The 17,136-nt window shown below is 42.4% G+C and overlaps 1 protein-coding gene across 1 annotated transcript in view; it reads right to left on the bottom strand.

The window, feature by feature from the left end:
* LOC126184504 (uncharacterized) overlaps positions 1–17,136 on the bottom strand; it is a 747,836-nt gene that overhangs the window by 112,162 nt on the left and 618,538 nt on the right. Inside the window, exon 3 of the mRNA XM_049926899.1 lies at positions 8,684–8,745. Coding sequence (XP_049782856.1) covers positions 8,684–8,745 — 62 coding nt within the window. The remainder of the gene's footprint in view (positions 1–8,683; positions 8,746–17,136) is intronic.

Here is a 17,136-nt window from a genome sequence, read left to right as displayed (position 1 = left end):
TAACATACCATCAAAGACTAGATAATTAGGGAGAAACACAAGCTTGGATAGGCGTCCCTTTCAAAGAAACCATCCAGGCATTTACCTTAAGTAATTTTTGAGAACATTTGTCGTTAAGAACAGCGGTTTTTCTGCTCAAGTTGCAGTTGACGTTAGTGAAATTCGTAACGCGTTCTGCGTTCACCGCCACCGCCTACCAACGTAGTATGAAGTCTAAAGATGGTCAGTAACTGACCGAAACCGGTGAACACAAAAATAAAGGTTTACTGAGGTCGAAACTGTTTATGCTCATTTTAAATTTACCTTAAGCAATTTAGGGAAACCCGGAACAGCTAAATCTGAATGAGTGGAGGGTAATTTCAAGCTCCATCCTCCCGAATGTGAGTTCAGTGTCTTACCATCACAGTGCCACAAAGCTCGAGGCAAGGTCTACACAAGTTCGAAACTGAAATTTAAAAACTGTAAAAGTTTCATCAGATCCTGTAAAGAATGAATTATTGCGCTTTCGGAGAAAACAAGGGCGTATAGATGTGAAAACGGACAATCAATGTATTATCACAGGCGTTAAAAATTCCGAAGAATGTTTTATCAAACGGAACAAAAAACTGAAAGTAAATTATCAGAGCAGTAGTTTTGCTCAAGGAAAGGTAGGGGGCACTCGAGGAGTAATTCTAGCGCTGTGCTTAATAACAGAAGGCAGATTTAGGAGAAACAAGGAGACATACGAGTACATTGTTTTTGTAGATTCAGAGGAGTCTTTTCATCATACGGAATACAATAACATATTTTCCTTTCTTAGCTAATGTGGTGTCCAGCTACAAGCACAGAGCGCTAATCAGTTCTGTTGGCAGGGTTGATCACCGTCGCTACTGACAATTTGTGTACTGCATTTATTTATTTGTTTATTTATCGTACTGTCACAACAACAAATAGTAAGAAGTAAATATAGTGAACATTCGTGTAGTGAAGAGTCAGAGTGAGAAGGAAGTCGTTGTGAGAGTTGTTTGTCATCATCAGCATAATGACATCGCAGTGGTCACTGAAAATGTAAGGGAATTCAGTCGAGTGCTCAATCAAATGGAACTTGTGCTAGCTGGTGGCTGTAGCATGTACTCAAGCAAAACGAAAACTAAGGTAATTATGTATGCAGCTGGTGGATAGTTAAGTGTTGATCTTGGACAAGATACTCTTGAAGAGTTGGATGAAATTTGCAATCTCGTTAACAGAATAGATAAAAGAAGGAAGATGCAAGAAAGACGTAGAAGTGGGGGTTACACAAACCAGAAGTCCTTGCCATAAAAAAAAAGCTGCTGAAATTCAAGAATATAAACACTGAGATCAAAAAAAGATGGACGAAAAGTCATGTTTGAGGTCCATGGGCGCAAACTGTTGACTATGATGAAGACAGAAATGAAACGATTACAAGCGTTTAAAATGTGTTGCTGTAGGAGGCTGTTGAAGATGAGGTGGGTTAATCGAGTGAGAAATGAATACTTTCTGCCATCAGTCAGAGAGACGAAACGCTTAATATAGACCATAATAAACCGAGACAGAAAATAGCCTGATACATGTAACGACAAGAGTTAATGCAAAAAAATGGTTGAAGGAGCGGTAGAGGGAAAAAATTGGAAGAGCAAGCCTAAATACACATCAACAAAAGTTTTGCATCACCTCTTTATTTATAAATTCAAAAATTGGTTGTGTGGCATGCATACGTATTCATTTGTAATGTGTCCATATCCACCCATGGGAGTGGGGTAGGGGGAGGGGGGGTCACAGTACTTCTAAGCAACGTCAGTACCTGATAGAGCGTCGTCCCCTGGCTCGGATGCAGGCTTAAATCCATCGTGGCTTATCATGGATGAGATCATGATCCAAATTGTCCCACTGATCAATGGCGAGTCGAACAGAGTACGTGGTCGTTGTCGACGTCCAAAACCACCTCGTTCCATCGATCCCACACAAGTCGATTGGGTTCTTGTTCGGGGAATAGACAGACCACTCGTTTCTGGCGATACTAGAATGCTGAATGAACGTGTTCAAGACAACAGCAAGGTGAGCACGTGAGTTATCATCAAGGTGAAAATCTCACCAAATGTTTGGCGATATGGTCCCACTGTTGGTTCAGTATCTCGTCCCTGTACCGTAGAGCAGTGAACTGCCTCCAACAACCACGAGAGATGTATGGTGGCCCTTGTTGCATATGTGGGACAGTGTTGGAAGCGTTTGATATTATTGGGCTGCCTCCACTCACGTTGTCTGCGATTATCAGGATACAAACAGATCTGAATTTCGTCCGTAAACAACACAATCCTGGGTCGCCCAGTAAGCATGGTGTCTTTTCAATCTGTAACGGAGCCAATGGTGTTATGGAGTTCGACGTGGTACTCGCCATGGTCGTCGGGAATGAAGATTCACTTCATGCTATCGTCTCTTACCAGTTTGACGCGATACGAGTACGTGACGTACCATAGCCCCCTTCGAAAGCCAAGTTCAGTTCTGGAGCACTCATACAACGGTTTCTTTGATTCAGAAGTTGTAGATATCGATCATCCAATGCACCCGTCGAATTTGTACGGTCTGTGCGATGTAAGTTCTTAATACCATCTGTCAAATGGATCCCATTCCACGTTAACACCATATCGCTCACTCCAGTGCACAAGTCGAGCAATTCCCCTGGTTGACAATCCTTCCGCGCGTAACATTATGATGCAGATCCGATCACTGGTCGCGGCTGTTCTTAATGGGATCGTGGAAGTTTACTCTACTGTTCCACAGACGTCGCTAATGCGTCCCTACTGGTGCTTTACTTTCAACTGAAGTGCTACAATCCATTCGAGTGCAGCGTGCTACCCGTAGGCAGCGCTCATGGTAACTGCGTGTATGTTGACAAACAACGCCAAGGATGACCTTCCGATAGGTACAGGAACAGTCACTATAGCAACATGCCTGCGCGACATATCGGGGTGATGCAAAACTTTTGTTGATGCGTTTATAGGAAGGTAGATCGTAAATGATGTAATATGCTGCAGCTGTACTGAAACGAAGAGGAATGATGGTAAGCGACGGGAATACAAAACTGCATGTAACCAGCCTTAGGACTGATGACCGGAAAAACAACGACTATCTACCCTCCCCGCTGAATTGCATCAGTGTCTCCGAGAGATGCGTACCCCACATTTCTAGAACAAATCCCACTTTATGTTCGTACATGTACAGTATGTGGCCACGACATTGTGGAATCCTAATCCTTGCTCGCTCTGTAGCACACCTTGTTCCCGCATCCGCTACGTCAGATGTTTCCTGAAGAGCAGGTAGGAGGAGGACGTCTTGTTTCGTAGTGAGCTCTCTCACTTGATCGTTTCTTATCCGTCATGAGAAAGTCTAGAAAACAGCATTTTAAACAATTATTGAATAGATAAGTAAAATCATTTCTTTAAAAATGTGCCTACTTGCATTTTATCACCGTTAATAGACCATCGATAAATTCGAAATGTTCTCCTTTTCATTTTTAACTCGTTCCCGAATGCGATTTACCTATCTTAAAGTGATACACGTGCTCTACCCCACCATCATGGTAACATCCTTTATATTTTCTACAATCTCAATCATGCACCTTTCTCAGCTTTCCTTTGTAAAACTCTGTTATTACATTCCTGGGGACTGATTACCCCATAGTTTGGTCCCTTTACTCCCCACACCAACCAACCAACCAACCAACCACCATTTCTGTTTTATAGCTTTTTTCTTCATATTATTTAGTCTGTTGTTCATAAGATTATTGCTTACTACATACTGCTTATTTTTTGCTGATGTCTTCTCTAAGTTCTTCTTTTCGTACGTGTAAGGGGTTTTTCATATAAGTATTTAATTCTCGGAACACCCAAACAAATAAATAAATGAAGTACACAAATTGTCAGTAGCGACAGTGATCAACCCTGCCCTCAGAACTGATTAGCGCTCTGTGCTTGTAGCTGGACACCACATTAGCTAAGAAAGGAAAATATGTTATTGTATTCCGTATGATGAAAAGACTCCTTTGAATCTACAAAAACAATGTACTCGTATGTCTCCTTGTTTCTCCTAAATCTGCCTTCTGTTATTAAGCACAGCGCTAGAATTACTCCTCGAGTGCCCCCTACCTTTCCTTGAGCAAAGCTACTGCTCTGATAATTTACTTTCAGTTTTTTGTTCCGTTTGATAAAACATTCTTCGGAATTTTTAACGCCTGTGATAATAGATTGATTGTCCGTTTTCACATCTATTCGAATGCACACACACTGTTTGGGTGTTCTGAGAATTAAGTACTTATATGAAAAACCCCTTACACACACTGTGTATTGTGCTAGCCACTGAAATTGCAACACAGACAGAATATCAAATAACAAAACTTTACATATTGTGCATATGCAGTACAGAAGGAACATGATTAAATTTTTGTAGGTGATTTGTGCGTATACAGAGCGCGAAATTTGGTACACAGAGCTGACACCTCTGGCAGCAACAACTGCTCTGTCCGACCTGGACATCGCGTCGAATTGAACTTGGATGAGAGAAGAGGGTACGTCATTCCATGCTGCTTCAAATCTATGCCGGGGTTGATTGGTCATATTGGTTGGCGAGTTATGGTGTGCCAGTCTATCGACAACCCATGGAAAGATGTTCCCATTGGCAGAGAGACCTTGAGAACGCGCAAGCAGGACAACAGCCGAGCATCCTCTGTGTCGAGACAGATCATGACAGCAAGAGCAACACGCGATCTTGGGTACCGTTGTTCAAAGATGAAGTCACGGAGAGCTTGAAAAAAAGGCACATCTGTCGCCCATAATTCCTCGGAACTGCAACAGCTGTTTTCCGGATCACCGATCATGTGACCGAGAGATGACTGTGTTGTGTGTCCAGTGGCACAGCATCATCATCACAACAGGTGCTGGGCGCGGTATGACTGTGACCAATACTTCCTGGCAATGTCCATACTACTCGTAGCCTCCTCACAGGAATCTGTCCATTGGGATCTTGTACGCAGAATAGGGACTCGTCTGAAAAGATGGCGTGGTGCCATTCCTGTGTCCAATGATGTTGGGCGCACGACATCGGCGCGTCTCTCTCTGGTTCCGCGTTAAGGGAAACTGCATCAGTGAACGCCATGTTGGCAGTCCATGGTGCCCCAGACGCCATCGCATTGTCTGTGTTTATTCGAGGGGGTGGTAAAAATAATGCCTCCCAATTTTTTTTATTCTGTTGTCAGAATCGGTTGAGGTGTTACATGTCACGCATATTACAGGGTCGGCCGGCCTCTGTGGCCGAGCGGTTCTAGGCACTTCAGTCTGGAACCGCGCTGCTGCTACGGTCGCAGGTTCGAATCCTGCCTGAGGCATGGATGTGTGTGATGTCCCAGGGTTGGTTAGGTTTAAGTAGTTGTAAGTCTAGAGGACTGACGACCTCAGATGTTAAGTCCCATAGTGCTCAGAGCCATTTTTTTTATTACAGGGTCGACTTCGATAGATGCGTTCCAACTTGTAGCGTGTAAAGGTGGCGTGTGAAGTAAATACATTTGTTCGTGAGAAATCTGTGCCTGGGAAACAGCGTGCTCTATTGAGTTCCTTACCGCAGAAAACGTGCCACGCTCGGAGCACCCTCTCCTTCAGCATGAGAATGCCAACCAATACACGAGCGCAACGACAGCCATCCGACGCCTGGGGTTCACCGTCATCGTTCATCCTCGATATAGTACCGACATGGCCTCATCCGATTTTCACCAAAAACTTAAAGAACGTTTTCGAGGACTTCACTTCGATAGTAATGAAGCGATGCAAGCAGAGGTGAGTCAGCAGGCATTGCGCATCATAGTAAACGTTCCGTGGTTCGTTAGGAACACAACGATTCACAACGACTTACAAATATACACTGTTCCAGAGGAGATTCGATCCATACCGGAAAGATTTTATGCCAGATTTCCTTCCTCCACCAACACATTCATTCGTGAATTATCCGTGTATGAAACATCACAAACATAAACGTCCTAAATTTATACTGTTACCCCATCGGGAATCCGGGCTGAGGCTGACATTCGGCATGCACTGAAGTAACATCGTTCTTGTACAACGCAGCTAGCTCTTTATTCGCACGAAGTAATGGCCGCTATCGGCAGGGGATCTCAAGTTGATTCCGTATTTCTAGATTTCCGGAAAGCTTTTGACACCGTTCCTCACAAGCGACTTCTAATCAAGCTGCGGGCCTATGGGGTATCGTCTCAGTTGTGCGACTGGATTCGTGATTTCCTGTCACGAAGGTCGCAGTTCGTAGTAATAGACGGCAAATCATCGAGTAAAACTGAAGAGATATCAGGTGTTCCCCAGGGAAGCGTCCTGGGACCTCTGCTGTTCCTGATCTATATAAATCACCTGGGTGACAATCTGAGCAGTTCTCTTAGGTTGTTCGCAGATGATGCTGTAATTTACCGTCTAGTAAGGTCATCCGAAGACCAGTATCAGTTGCAAAGCGTTTTAGCAAAGATTGCTCTATGGTGTGGCAGGTGGCAGTTGACGCTAAATAACGAAAAGTGTGAGGTGACCCACATGAGTTCCAAAAGAAATCCGTTGGAATTCGATTACTCGATAAATAGTACAATTCTCAAGGCTGTCAATTCAACTAAGTACCTGGGTGTTAAAATTACGAACAACTTCAGTTGGAAAGACCACATAGATAATATTGTGGGGAAGGCGAGCCAAAGGTTGCGTTTCATTGGCAGGACACTTAGAAGATGCAACAAGTCCACTAAAGAGACAGCTTACACTACACTCGTTCGTCCTCTGTAAGAATATTGCTGCACGGTGTGGGATCCTTACCAGGTGGAATTGACGGAGGACATCGAAAGGGTGCAAAAAAGGGCGGCTCGTTTTGTATTATCACTTAATAGGGGAGAGAGTGTGGCAGTTATGATACGCGAGTTGGGATGGAAGTCTTTAAAGCAAAGACGTTTTTCGTCCCGGTGAGATCTATTTACGAAATTTCAGTCACCAACTTTCTCTTCCGAATGCGAAAATATTTTGTTGAGCCCAACCTACATAGGTAGGAAAGATCATCAAAATAAAATAAGAGAAATCAGAGATCGAACAGAAAGGTTTAGGTGTTCGTTTTTCCCGCGCGCTGTTCGGGAGTAGAATGGTAGAGAGACAGTATGATTGTGGTTCGATGAACCCTCTGCCAAGCACTTAAATGTGAATTGCAGAGTAATTATGTAGATGTATGCTGCCGGTCACGCATCTTTGTAAATAATGTACTGTGGCACTGTAAATTCTAATGTTTAAATTGCAATATTGTGCATCCTAAACAACGTTTTGCTCTTTTTATTTCAAATGTCATGTTGTCCTATTGTTACATATATCGTTAAAATTATTTGTAAGTCTTCTGTTATTTATAGTTACTAATGACCTAGTCCTTGTAACCCAAAACTTGAATCCACGTTCTATACTCATTTGTATTTGGTCATCTTGTGGGGTTTTTATTGCCTCCATTGCAAATGTTTTGCCCCATTACTGTCATTTTCAGCTAGATATACGAAATATTACGTAATTGGGTGGAAAAATCCGCGGGTCGGGACTCTATAAAATAAAAACGGAGTTTATTGCTTCATTAACAATGTCAAACATTCTACAGTGATAGTATCTACAAAACTGGTCTCCCGCTTGGAGAAATGTGATCGTCACCAAGGTTACTACATTGAGAAATTAATATGTAGACATGATGTATGAAGTTGTAGAATGCTAATAACGTTTGTTTTATTTAAAAAAGCGTTAAGGGTTTTCATATAAAATATTCGGAGGCATTACTTTTGAGCAGGTCCTCGTATTTGTTTTGCTACAAGCAAGTCCATTTCCGTATTCGGTGTATGTAACGTGACTGTACGATACTGCACGGCCGAGCGAACAATGGGTCCGCCTTCTCGGGCACTAGTCCCGTGGGGTCGTTGAGGTCTTGCATGTATTGAACATGGATCTCCTGTATTCCATATTCACACAGCAGACCTGGGATTCCAACCAACGCGATCTGGAATATCGTGGAACGATAGACCGCAGTCTTGAAAGGCCACAGTCCTGCCGCTTTCTAATTGTAACACACCTTGGTAGACTTTTCTCCTTCTTACACGAGACATAATACGATGATCTAACAACCAACCAACACTGAAATGAGAGTTTTGAACGAGAAACCCACTGTCTAGCCCTTCCTTAAGTAGAAAATGCGATTTCCGATAATCTTACATACTTTGTGCGAACGATCTGAAATGTTAACAATTTGCGTAGTCAAGCAAGAAGTACACTCCATGCTAATCTGACGCTTGTGGCACATCCACCGTGTTCATGGTGTTGCTGCTTGAACACACGACAGTGTAGTTGATACTCCTTTGACTTTCTAATTCGTATGAGATGTTTAGTCCGCCACTAGCCGTATTAAAAATATTTTAGCGTTTGTAATATCAATTATCGGAGTACAGTGTTTTGACGTACAGAGCCTTATAAACCGAGAGTCACTTGTAACTCTTCAGAATTGTTAGTTTTCTTATGTATCTAGTCTGTCTCCGTGCGTCTTTGCTCTAGCATCAGGACGCTGTTGGGTAGAAATATCAACCTTACCTGGAAATAAAATACAGAGAGTGAGCTTTGAAGGGCTAGGCAGAACTTACCCGCAGGTGTCCCTGGTCCTGGGCTGGGTGAGCCTCCTCCGGAAATCTGGCTCGACTGTCGTCTGCAAAAAAAAAAAAAAAAGAGAACAAATTTTACCTCACATATTAAAATGCTGCACTTTAAAAAATATGACAACAAAAATAAGAAACAGAGCTGTTCTCAATGGCCGGCCGCTGTGACCGAGCGGTTCTAGGCGCTTCAGTCCGGAACTGCGCGGCTGCTTCGGTCGCAGGTTCGAATCCTGCCTCGGACATGGATGTGTGCGACGTCCTTAGGTTAATTAGGTTTAGGTAATTCTAAGTCTAGGGGACTGAGGACCTCAAATGTTAAGTCCCATAGTGCTTAGAGCGATATGAGTTTTTTGTTCTCAATGACCATCTTTTTTTCCGACCTATTGATTGCTCCATCAGATTTCTGGCGTGCAGCCCTACCAACTCCATTTGTTCCATTGATATTCGGACTGTGTACCATCCAGCCATCTTCCGAGTGAGTCAAGCGTAGTTTCTTGGGTTCCTTTTTTGATTATTTCTCGGTCTTCCTTCGTGTATTCTTCATTTGATAAGTGGTTTAACCCTTTAATATGTCACTAACGACAAATCACATGTTTCCGCCCTTTTAAAGCTGACTTTTGCGCGGGGGTGCATGTGGTCACAAATATTAAATAAGAAACACAATTTAACCGTCCTAGTTCCACTGGGATCAAGATAAGCCCATAAGCACATTGGAAAATCATATCTCACTTATTTGCAAAGCTTTTTTTTCAGATTATGTAACTTCTTCTCTCTCTCTCTCTCTGAGTGAACTATGTCCAATGACGTTTTGTCCAGTTTTATATTTACTGACGTTTTGTTCAATTTTATATTTACAGCACTTTAAAATTTATTCATGTTTTTTTTTTTTTTTTTTTTTTTTTCACTGAGTACCACTGGGGTCAATACGACCTCAATCTAAATTCATTTTTGTTTCTTGAATGTAATGTTTATGAAAATAGAATCATTATTGTTACATTGAACAAATTTAGTGTATCTTTTAGTGTTAATTCGTTAAATAACTGCCAATATATCCTGTGTAAATTACTTGGGATCTGTAGGACTCCAGTTGCACTCAGTGAGAGAAAAAACACCTGGTAGTAGGCCGGTTAAATGCGCAATACCTTATTTGCATGACAGAGTGGAAGAGAAGAGTTCTCTTGTAAGTTTTAGCGAAGCAGCAGGACAACGGAGTGAGAAAGAAAGAATGAGAGAGCGCTCTTCGGAGTTTCGCGCGACCAGGAGCGTCTAGATTTGTCAACGTCTTGTTGCCATCCTCGACTCGGCGAGAGGATGGGCCTTGTAACAGCGCTGACCTTCCATCTAACTTACTCACTCGACGGAAGAAACATCCCGTGATACGAGCCCACGCTACGTCTACAAACGACGGCGTGTCACAGTTCAACGACCGAGACAAATTACTGGTAGCAGATTTTATTTTGATTTACGATGGAGGCAGCGATAAACTGTTGATCGCTGCCTCTTTTTTAAATCGAAATAAAATCAGACTAATTCGATAAATTATAAACAATGGAGCCAACAGTTACACAGAATTGTAACTGACAAAAACAAGTCTGTGTTCAAATCAGTTTTCATTACATATTTGTTACAATGGGTAATAATGATAGGTTACCTGAACATGGGAGAAGTTGAAAATTAAGAGAGAAAAATTCAGGTTTTGTCGATCATCTTTTAACAGAAAACCACTCATACGATATAGAATTTACATTCTGTAAAGAAAAGTAGAAAGGTGACGCTGGTAGAAATACTTGAAATCAACAAACATGCCAGCTTAGTACTAAAAGCTCAAACTTAATTTTCTTTCTCCCCTCTTTTAAATTAAGTTTCAGTTACAAAGAACAGAGTGAAATTGTAAATTCAGAATAATTTTTCATCAATTGTTAAATGTATCTCTACAAAAAAAAACTTGTATCCTTTTTTGGTTAATGTAATTACTTCTACGCAATAAAAAAATGCAATATTTTCCTATTTAAACACTCCACAAGTCAGGTTCGTATCTTCTGTGTAAATAAAATCCGTGTAAGCTGCACTTCATTGTTTCTGTGTTCACGACACACAGTTGTCATCTGAAGAGGCCTAAGAAGCCTGAAGGAAGTGGGTGACCAAATAAACTAATTTTGCAGAACGTCAATAAGTGTTTCTTATTTAATATGATAATGACTTTAATAGAAAGCACAGGATCTAATAAAACACCCTCTGGTCAATTTTACGACAAAAGTAAGGAAAGACTTAATCAAGCCTGATACAATAGATAAGTGGTTAAAGAATATTTGGAATAGGATTCATTTATAAAATGCAGCAGCGTTTACGTTTCTTTTCATTATTGAATCGTTGTGTTCTGGGGATCATAACAGCATTTTGCAATACGTAACTGAAGATGAATATTGGTAGTCATAATGGCACTTAAGTACTTTGGCTAAAGTAATTTAAAAAAGTAGAGTAGCAGTCTGGGGCATGCGTTATAGGAGTTGAATTCTAGTGAAAGAATGGAAGGCTGAAGAATAATATTTAACAGCCCTTCAACATCGACGACATTACAAAACGGAACTGCTCAAAGATGGAGAAGGAAATGCCACGACCTTGCTGAAGTAAACGTTAGGATTTCATTAGAAACGATTTAGGGAATCCACGGAAAAACAAAAGCAGGACGACCAGACGGAGATTTTAACCGTCGCGTAGCCAGTTCTTACTCCAGTGACTTAATGACACAGCTATTTTGAATGTGACAGGAACAATACTAGCCTGGTGACACAGTGTGTACGGAAGAACTTGAAGGACGGATGACGATTGGCAAACAGATTCAGAACTGTATAGTGGATGCATCTAGCAGGAGAGGCCATCAACGCCGTCCCTCCACGTATAGGAAAGGAAAGAGAATTTGTCTGATTTAAATTCATTCATCATAATCGTTGTTTTTCGAAAGACTGCAACTGTAATGAAACATTTCACGAGTTACTTTTTTCATGCAAGCACGACGCCCTTAAGGAATTTATTCCCATTTTCAAATGCAACTATTTACACTGGTATTGTACGTGACGTCTGAGGGTGTTGTTCTATTTCGCTTGCCACGCAGCCGTCTTTTTATTATCTTACTGCGATCGCAAAATATAAATTTGGAATTTTTTACGCACTAATGTTAAAGAATAGTTAGAAAATAGTATTTTCTAAGTTCGTGTAAAGAATTCCACGATTTATATTTTCCGATACAGTAAAAATACAAAAGACTATTGCAGGGCAAGAAAAGCAAAACAGCACACGCGCAGGCATCACATGCAATAAGTAGTTGCACTTGAAAATAGGAATAAATTCCTGAAACTCGTCGTGCTATACGTGCAATGTTTTATTTAAATCGAATTTTCTGTAGCTTGTAGTTATATGTAGCACAGTAGAGGCAGTAAGCAAACTGGCTTGTGAGACTTGACGCAGTTTCCGTCTCGAGTGCACGTGCTGAGAGGAAAGACGGCAGCGGACCTTGCCCCACATGGTCTGCCTTGGCCGGCCATACTGGGCAGCGACCCGAGGCTAAGTGAGCTCTAGTTATCACAGCTCGTGTCGTCATCATTTCAACACAGTTACCTGCTATCAGCAACGTGCAACCCGCGTAAAATAAATACTTTCATTTCTAATCCAGAAAGGTATTCATAAAATGAAAACTAATGTTTTCACAGGCTCACACAAAATTACATGGCACACAAACCTTGAGAGAACAATAGAAGCATTGTTTAACAGGTAGGAGGAAGTTGACAGTAATTATATGTATAAAATAATTAATGTACAGAACATCTGTTGTCAATACACAATAAACATATTACTTATAAAGTTACTGAAGATTGATGTTTCCGAAATCAGCAACTTCGTGGTAAGTATCAGAAAAGCCGTTCGGGGAACCGTGAAGCGCATTCATGAGGAGAATAAAATTGTCGATGCAGACGCGTACAGCTGGGTTCACACCGATTTAAATGGCGAGAGATACGTTATTACACCACAAGTTTGAAGAGACAGCTAGCTACACATTAGCACCTGCCGACGAAGTTACCTATCATAAACCTTTTTCCATACGCGAGTATACTAGACTAAGTAGATCGGAGCAGATGCGTCCGAGCAACAGAAGATAAATTAGGTACAAATGTACGATTCGGACCAAAATATTTGTAAAATGTCCGCTAGCCACAAGGCAAATTCTAGAACTGGAAGTCTGTTCCCACATATTCCTAATTGGTATTCACCTTGCCTCCCTCCCATTTTTTTTAATTTGTGTATGGCTGGCAAAACAGAGATTTTCATCACACCCTCTTCAAATTACGTTGGCTGTGAATAATATTTGAATAGTCGTTTGGCCATATTTTAGCTCTATGACAGCGTCCACTCTCACTGACGTGTGGTGCAGGGAATGGCAATTGAATCTCAATGTAGACAAGTGTAAAGTGCTGCGAATACATAGAAAGATAGATCCGTTATCATTTAGCTACAAAATAGCAGGTCAGCAACTGGAAGCAGTTAATTCCATAAATTATCTGGGAGTACGCATTAGGAGTGATTTAAAATGGAATGAGCATATAAATTTGACCGTCGGTAAAGCAGATACCAGACTGAGATTCATTGGAAGAATCCTAAGGAAATGCAATCCGAAAACAAAGGAAGTAGGTTACAGTACGCTTGTTCGCCCACTGCTTGAATACTGCTCAGCAGTGTGGGATCCGTACCAGATAGGGTTGATAGAAGAGATAGAGAAGATCCAACGGAGGGCAGCGCGCTTCGTTACAGGATCATTTAGTAATCGCGAAAGCGTTACGGAGATGATAGATAAACTCCAGTGAAAGACTCTGCAAGAGAGACGCTCAGTAGCTCGGTACGGGCTTTTCTTAAAGTTTCGAGAACATACCTTCACCGAAGATTCAAGCAGTATATTGTTCCCTCCTACGTATATCTCGCGAAGAGACCATGAGGATAAAATCAGAGAGATTAGAGCCCACACAGAAGCATACCGATAATCCTTCTTTCCACGAACAATACGAGACTGGAATAGAAGGGAGAACCGATAGAGGTACTCAGGGTACCCTCCGCCACACACCGTCAGGTGGCTTGCGGAGTATGGAAAAAAAATCACACTTCCGAACAATTCAGTTAAGGTTTTCGGAAATATAATGGTCGATTTGTCACTGAAAGCTGCAAACAAGCAGGAGTGGTATGGATCGTCGAAGTCAGTCACACAGTCGACGTTCCAAAACTTCCCTGAAATGTCCACTCAGATTGAAATCATTAGTACTTCTGTGTCATGAGACGAAGTGAAGGTGTCATCATACACAGAAGATAAAATTGCAATAGAAGCAATCTTCGGATGTCTAGCACTCGGCCAATCTTCGTAACACGGGACGCAACGCTTTTAGCGGATACTTGCGTCGACGTAAGCTAGCGCCGTCACCGCTGAAGAGGCAGACTAGGAAGTTACCGAACGTCGGCCTAAGAAAAGTCGTTCGCTGCCAGCATCATCATACTTTCCTGAAATAACGTTGCCATGTGCCACCTGGAGCACCCCTCCCCCTCACCCACTCCGTTCCCCCACTTTCGGAATCTAGGGTCCCATGCAACTGCGTTAGTTCAATAGAATCAGAGGATCTATACCTTTAGATTTACAAACAGTAGCCGACAGAAATCTATTCGTCGCTTCATCCGAGAGTTAGATATCCCTCATACTTCTGTATGGCGTGTTTTGCGTCTAAGTTTGTATTTAAAGCCATACAGTATTCAGTTACTACAAGCCTTTCGATCCCGGCGGAGGTTCGAGTCCTCCCTCGGGCATGGGTGTGTGTGTTTGTCTTTCGGATAATTTAGGTTAAGTAGTGTGTAAGCTTAGGGACTGATGACCTTAGCAGTTAAGTCCCATAAGATTTCACACACATTTGAACATTTTTTGAACAAGCCGTTCATGAATATGATATACAAAACGTATAAAGTTCTGTGCCCGCTTGGTTCTAGGCGCTTCAGTCTGGAACCACGCGACCGCTACGGTCGCAGGTTCGAATCCTGCCTCGGGTATGGATTTGTGTGATGTCCTTAGGTTAGTTTGTTTTAAGTAGTTCTAAGTTCTAGGGGACTGATGATCTCAGATGTTAAGTCCCATAGTGCTCAGAGCCTATTTTTTTTTTTTTTTTTTTTGAAGTTTTGTGAATTCATTCTGAGCGTGGAGACTGAAGGTAACAATTTTTTTTTTTTTCACGTTTAGAGTTCAGTAATGAGGCAACATTCCATTAAGTGGAACAGTGAACCACTACACCAGCCACGTGTCATAGCCGAACACGAGGGAGACTCTCCTTAGCTTCACGTATTTTGCGCCTTACGAATTTTACGGCTCATTCTTTTTTGGGGAAAAGATGGTTACAGAAGTTGCGTACCTGGACATGTTGGTCTGGCGTTTCCCACAGCTGCGAGAACATAACAAAAACCTTATTTTTCAGCAGGACGGAGCACCATCATACTGGTATAGCTATGTAAGAGCATTTCTCAATAATGAGCTGTTTCAACGATGGATTGACTGTGAAGGGAGTACGGATCTCGCATTGCACCACAGGCCTCCAAGGTTTCACGTTATGTGAATTTTGTGGAAATTTATGAAAGACTCCTCTTATGTGCCACCCCTTCAATGAACTTTGAGTGAACTCAGTGACGCCGAAAAGTAAAAGCGGTAAACGTGGTAACTCCAGACACGCTCGCAATGGTATGGGACCATTTTGACAATCATCTGGATGATGGTACATGCATCCGGTGGAGGGCAAAAGTATGGGACGATTTTGACAGTCATCTGGATGATGGTCGTGTGTCCGGTGGAGGGCAAAACTTTGATGAAACTTTTTGCATCACTCTGTAGACTTTTTGAGTAGGTGATATTTGCCTGGCCAGTTTGCTTGTCTTCCTGCTGAGCACGGCGTTGAGCGACACTGATCGGCTGCAGCCAGCAGCGGTGGCGGCCATGTGTTCGCCACAGACAAGGTCGTCGGCGTCAGGCGAGGCCGCGGCGTTCTGTTTGTAGCCTACATGGCTCTGGCCGCTGCCGGGCCTTAGCCTATTCCGCAGAGCCGCACTTCCATTCCCGTCATCGGCAAGGCCGCGCGCCCCTGGGAGACCTGTCTCAGCGGCGCGGCGTGATCTATGGCCGGCCCTTCCGAGGGAGCAAAGCTTTGCGTTACGCGCAGCACCTGCTCTCCGCGTCTTTCTCCCTTTTATAGACAATGAGGTCCGTGTCACGTAACGAATGTTTCGGTTTCACTGCCCGTGAGAGTGGAGTATGAGACAGCTGGGTGACGGTCACCTATTTCGTGCAGAAGTAACCTCAGTCGAGAAACGTGAAAGCCTGCGTATCTGGATCTGGAGAGAAGTCTTTTATTGTACTCTACAATGCTTGCATCAGAGAAATACCATACTTCAAATACATTTTGTGTCGATGTTCTCCAGATTTTGCAAACGTCCATAAAGTTAATGAAAGCTGGTACGACATTACTCCTGAACCAAAGAACATCATCAGTTTTCACATGTTTAAATTATTGACTGAAGCCGCTTCCATTTGTGACTGGTTGTACAGGGTGGTCAGAAACAGTCTGAAAAGCTCGTATCGGCGCTTCAGGGTATGTTGTGCTGAAAAATAGTTGTTAAGAAAAAAATTCGACGCGTTGTGTTAATTAGCATTGAAGTTAGCCAATAACGCCGCTGTAAGCAAAAATTCAAGCGTGTTCTTCGTTTGGTTTCCTAAGAGAGCAATACAAAAACTTGACATGAGAGTGTAGTAAGGATCGAACCCGAGCCAAAGGCTGAGCAGTCTCGTGCGCCATCATCTACGCTATGAGAACAACTGACACTAATTGTCCAGAATGAGATTTTCACTCTGCAGCGGAGTGTGCGCTGATATGAAACTTCCTGGCAGATTAAATTGTGTGCCGGACCGAGACTCGAACTCGGTGCCTTTGTCTAAGGCAAAGGTCCCGAATTCGAGTCTCAGTCCGGCACACAGTTTTAATCTGCCAGGAAGTTTCGACACTCATTGCATCTGGCGGGCCATTTGAATTTATGCGCACAACGGCCTGATTGGCTAACTTCAATGTTACCTAACTCAGAAACGGTTGAAAGTAGGGAATTTTTTTTCCAACGATTACTTCTCAGCACAACCTATCCTGCAACGCCCTCACAAGCTTTGCAGACTGTTTCTCACCACCCTGTACAATTATAAAAGTTTCCTTGCCTCAGTATATCCCATATGAACTCAACCTCGTGGAGCCATGAAAAGTACAGGAAGCCTTGCTACATTCCACAGCACTACGCACCCTTTACTTGTAATCATTTTCTTTGGATATGTAAGAATTCAGTAACAAGCTGGACTTTATTTGTGAAAATTAATAGTTTCACATGCAATC

The sequence above is a fragment of the Schistocerca cancellata genome, chromosome 1 (assembly GCF_023864275.1).
Source record: "Schistocerca cancellata isolate TAMUIC-IGC-003103 chromosome 1, iqSchCanc2.1, whole genome shotgun sequence".
Taxonomy (NCBI): domain Eukaryota; kingdom Metazoa; phylum Arthropoda; class Insecta; order Orthoptera; family Acrididae; genus Schistocerca; species Schistocerca cancellata.
Note: the sequence above shows the minus strand (reverse complement) of the source record. Positions and strands in the feature narration are given on the sequence as shown.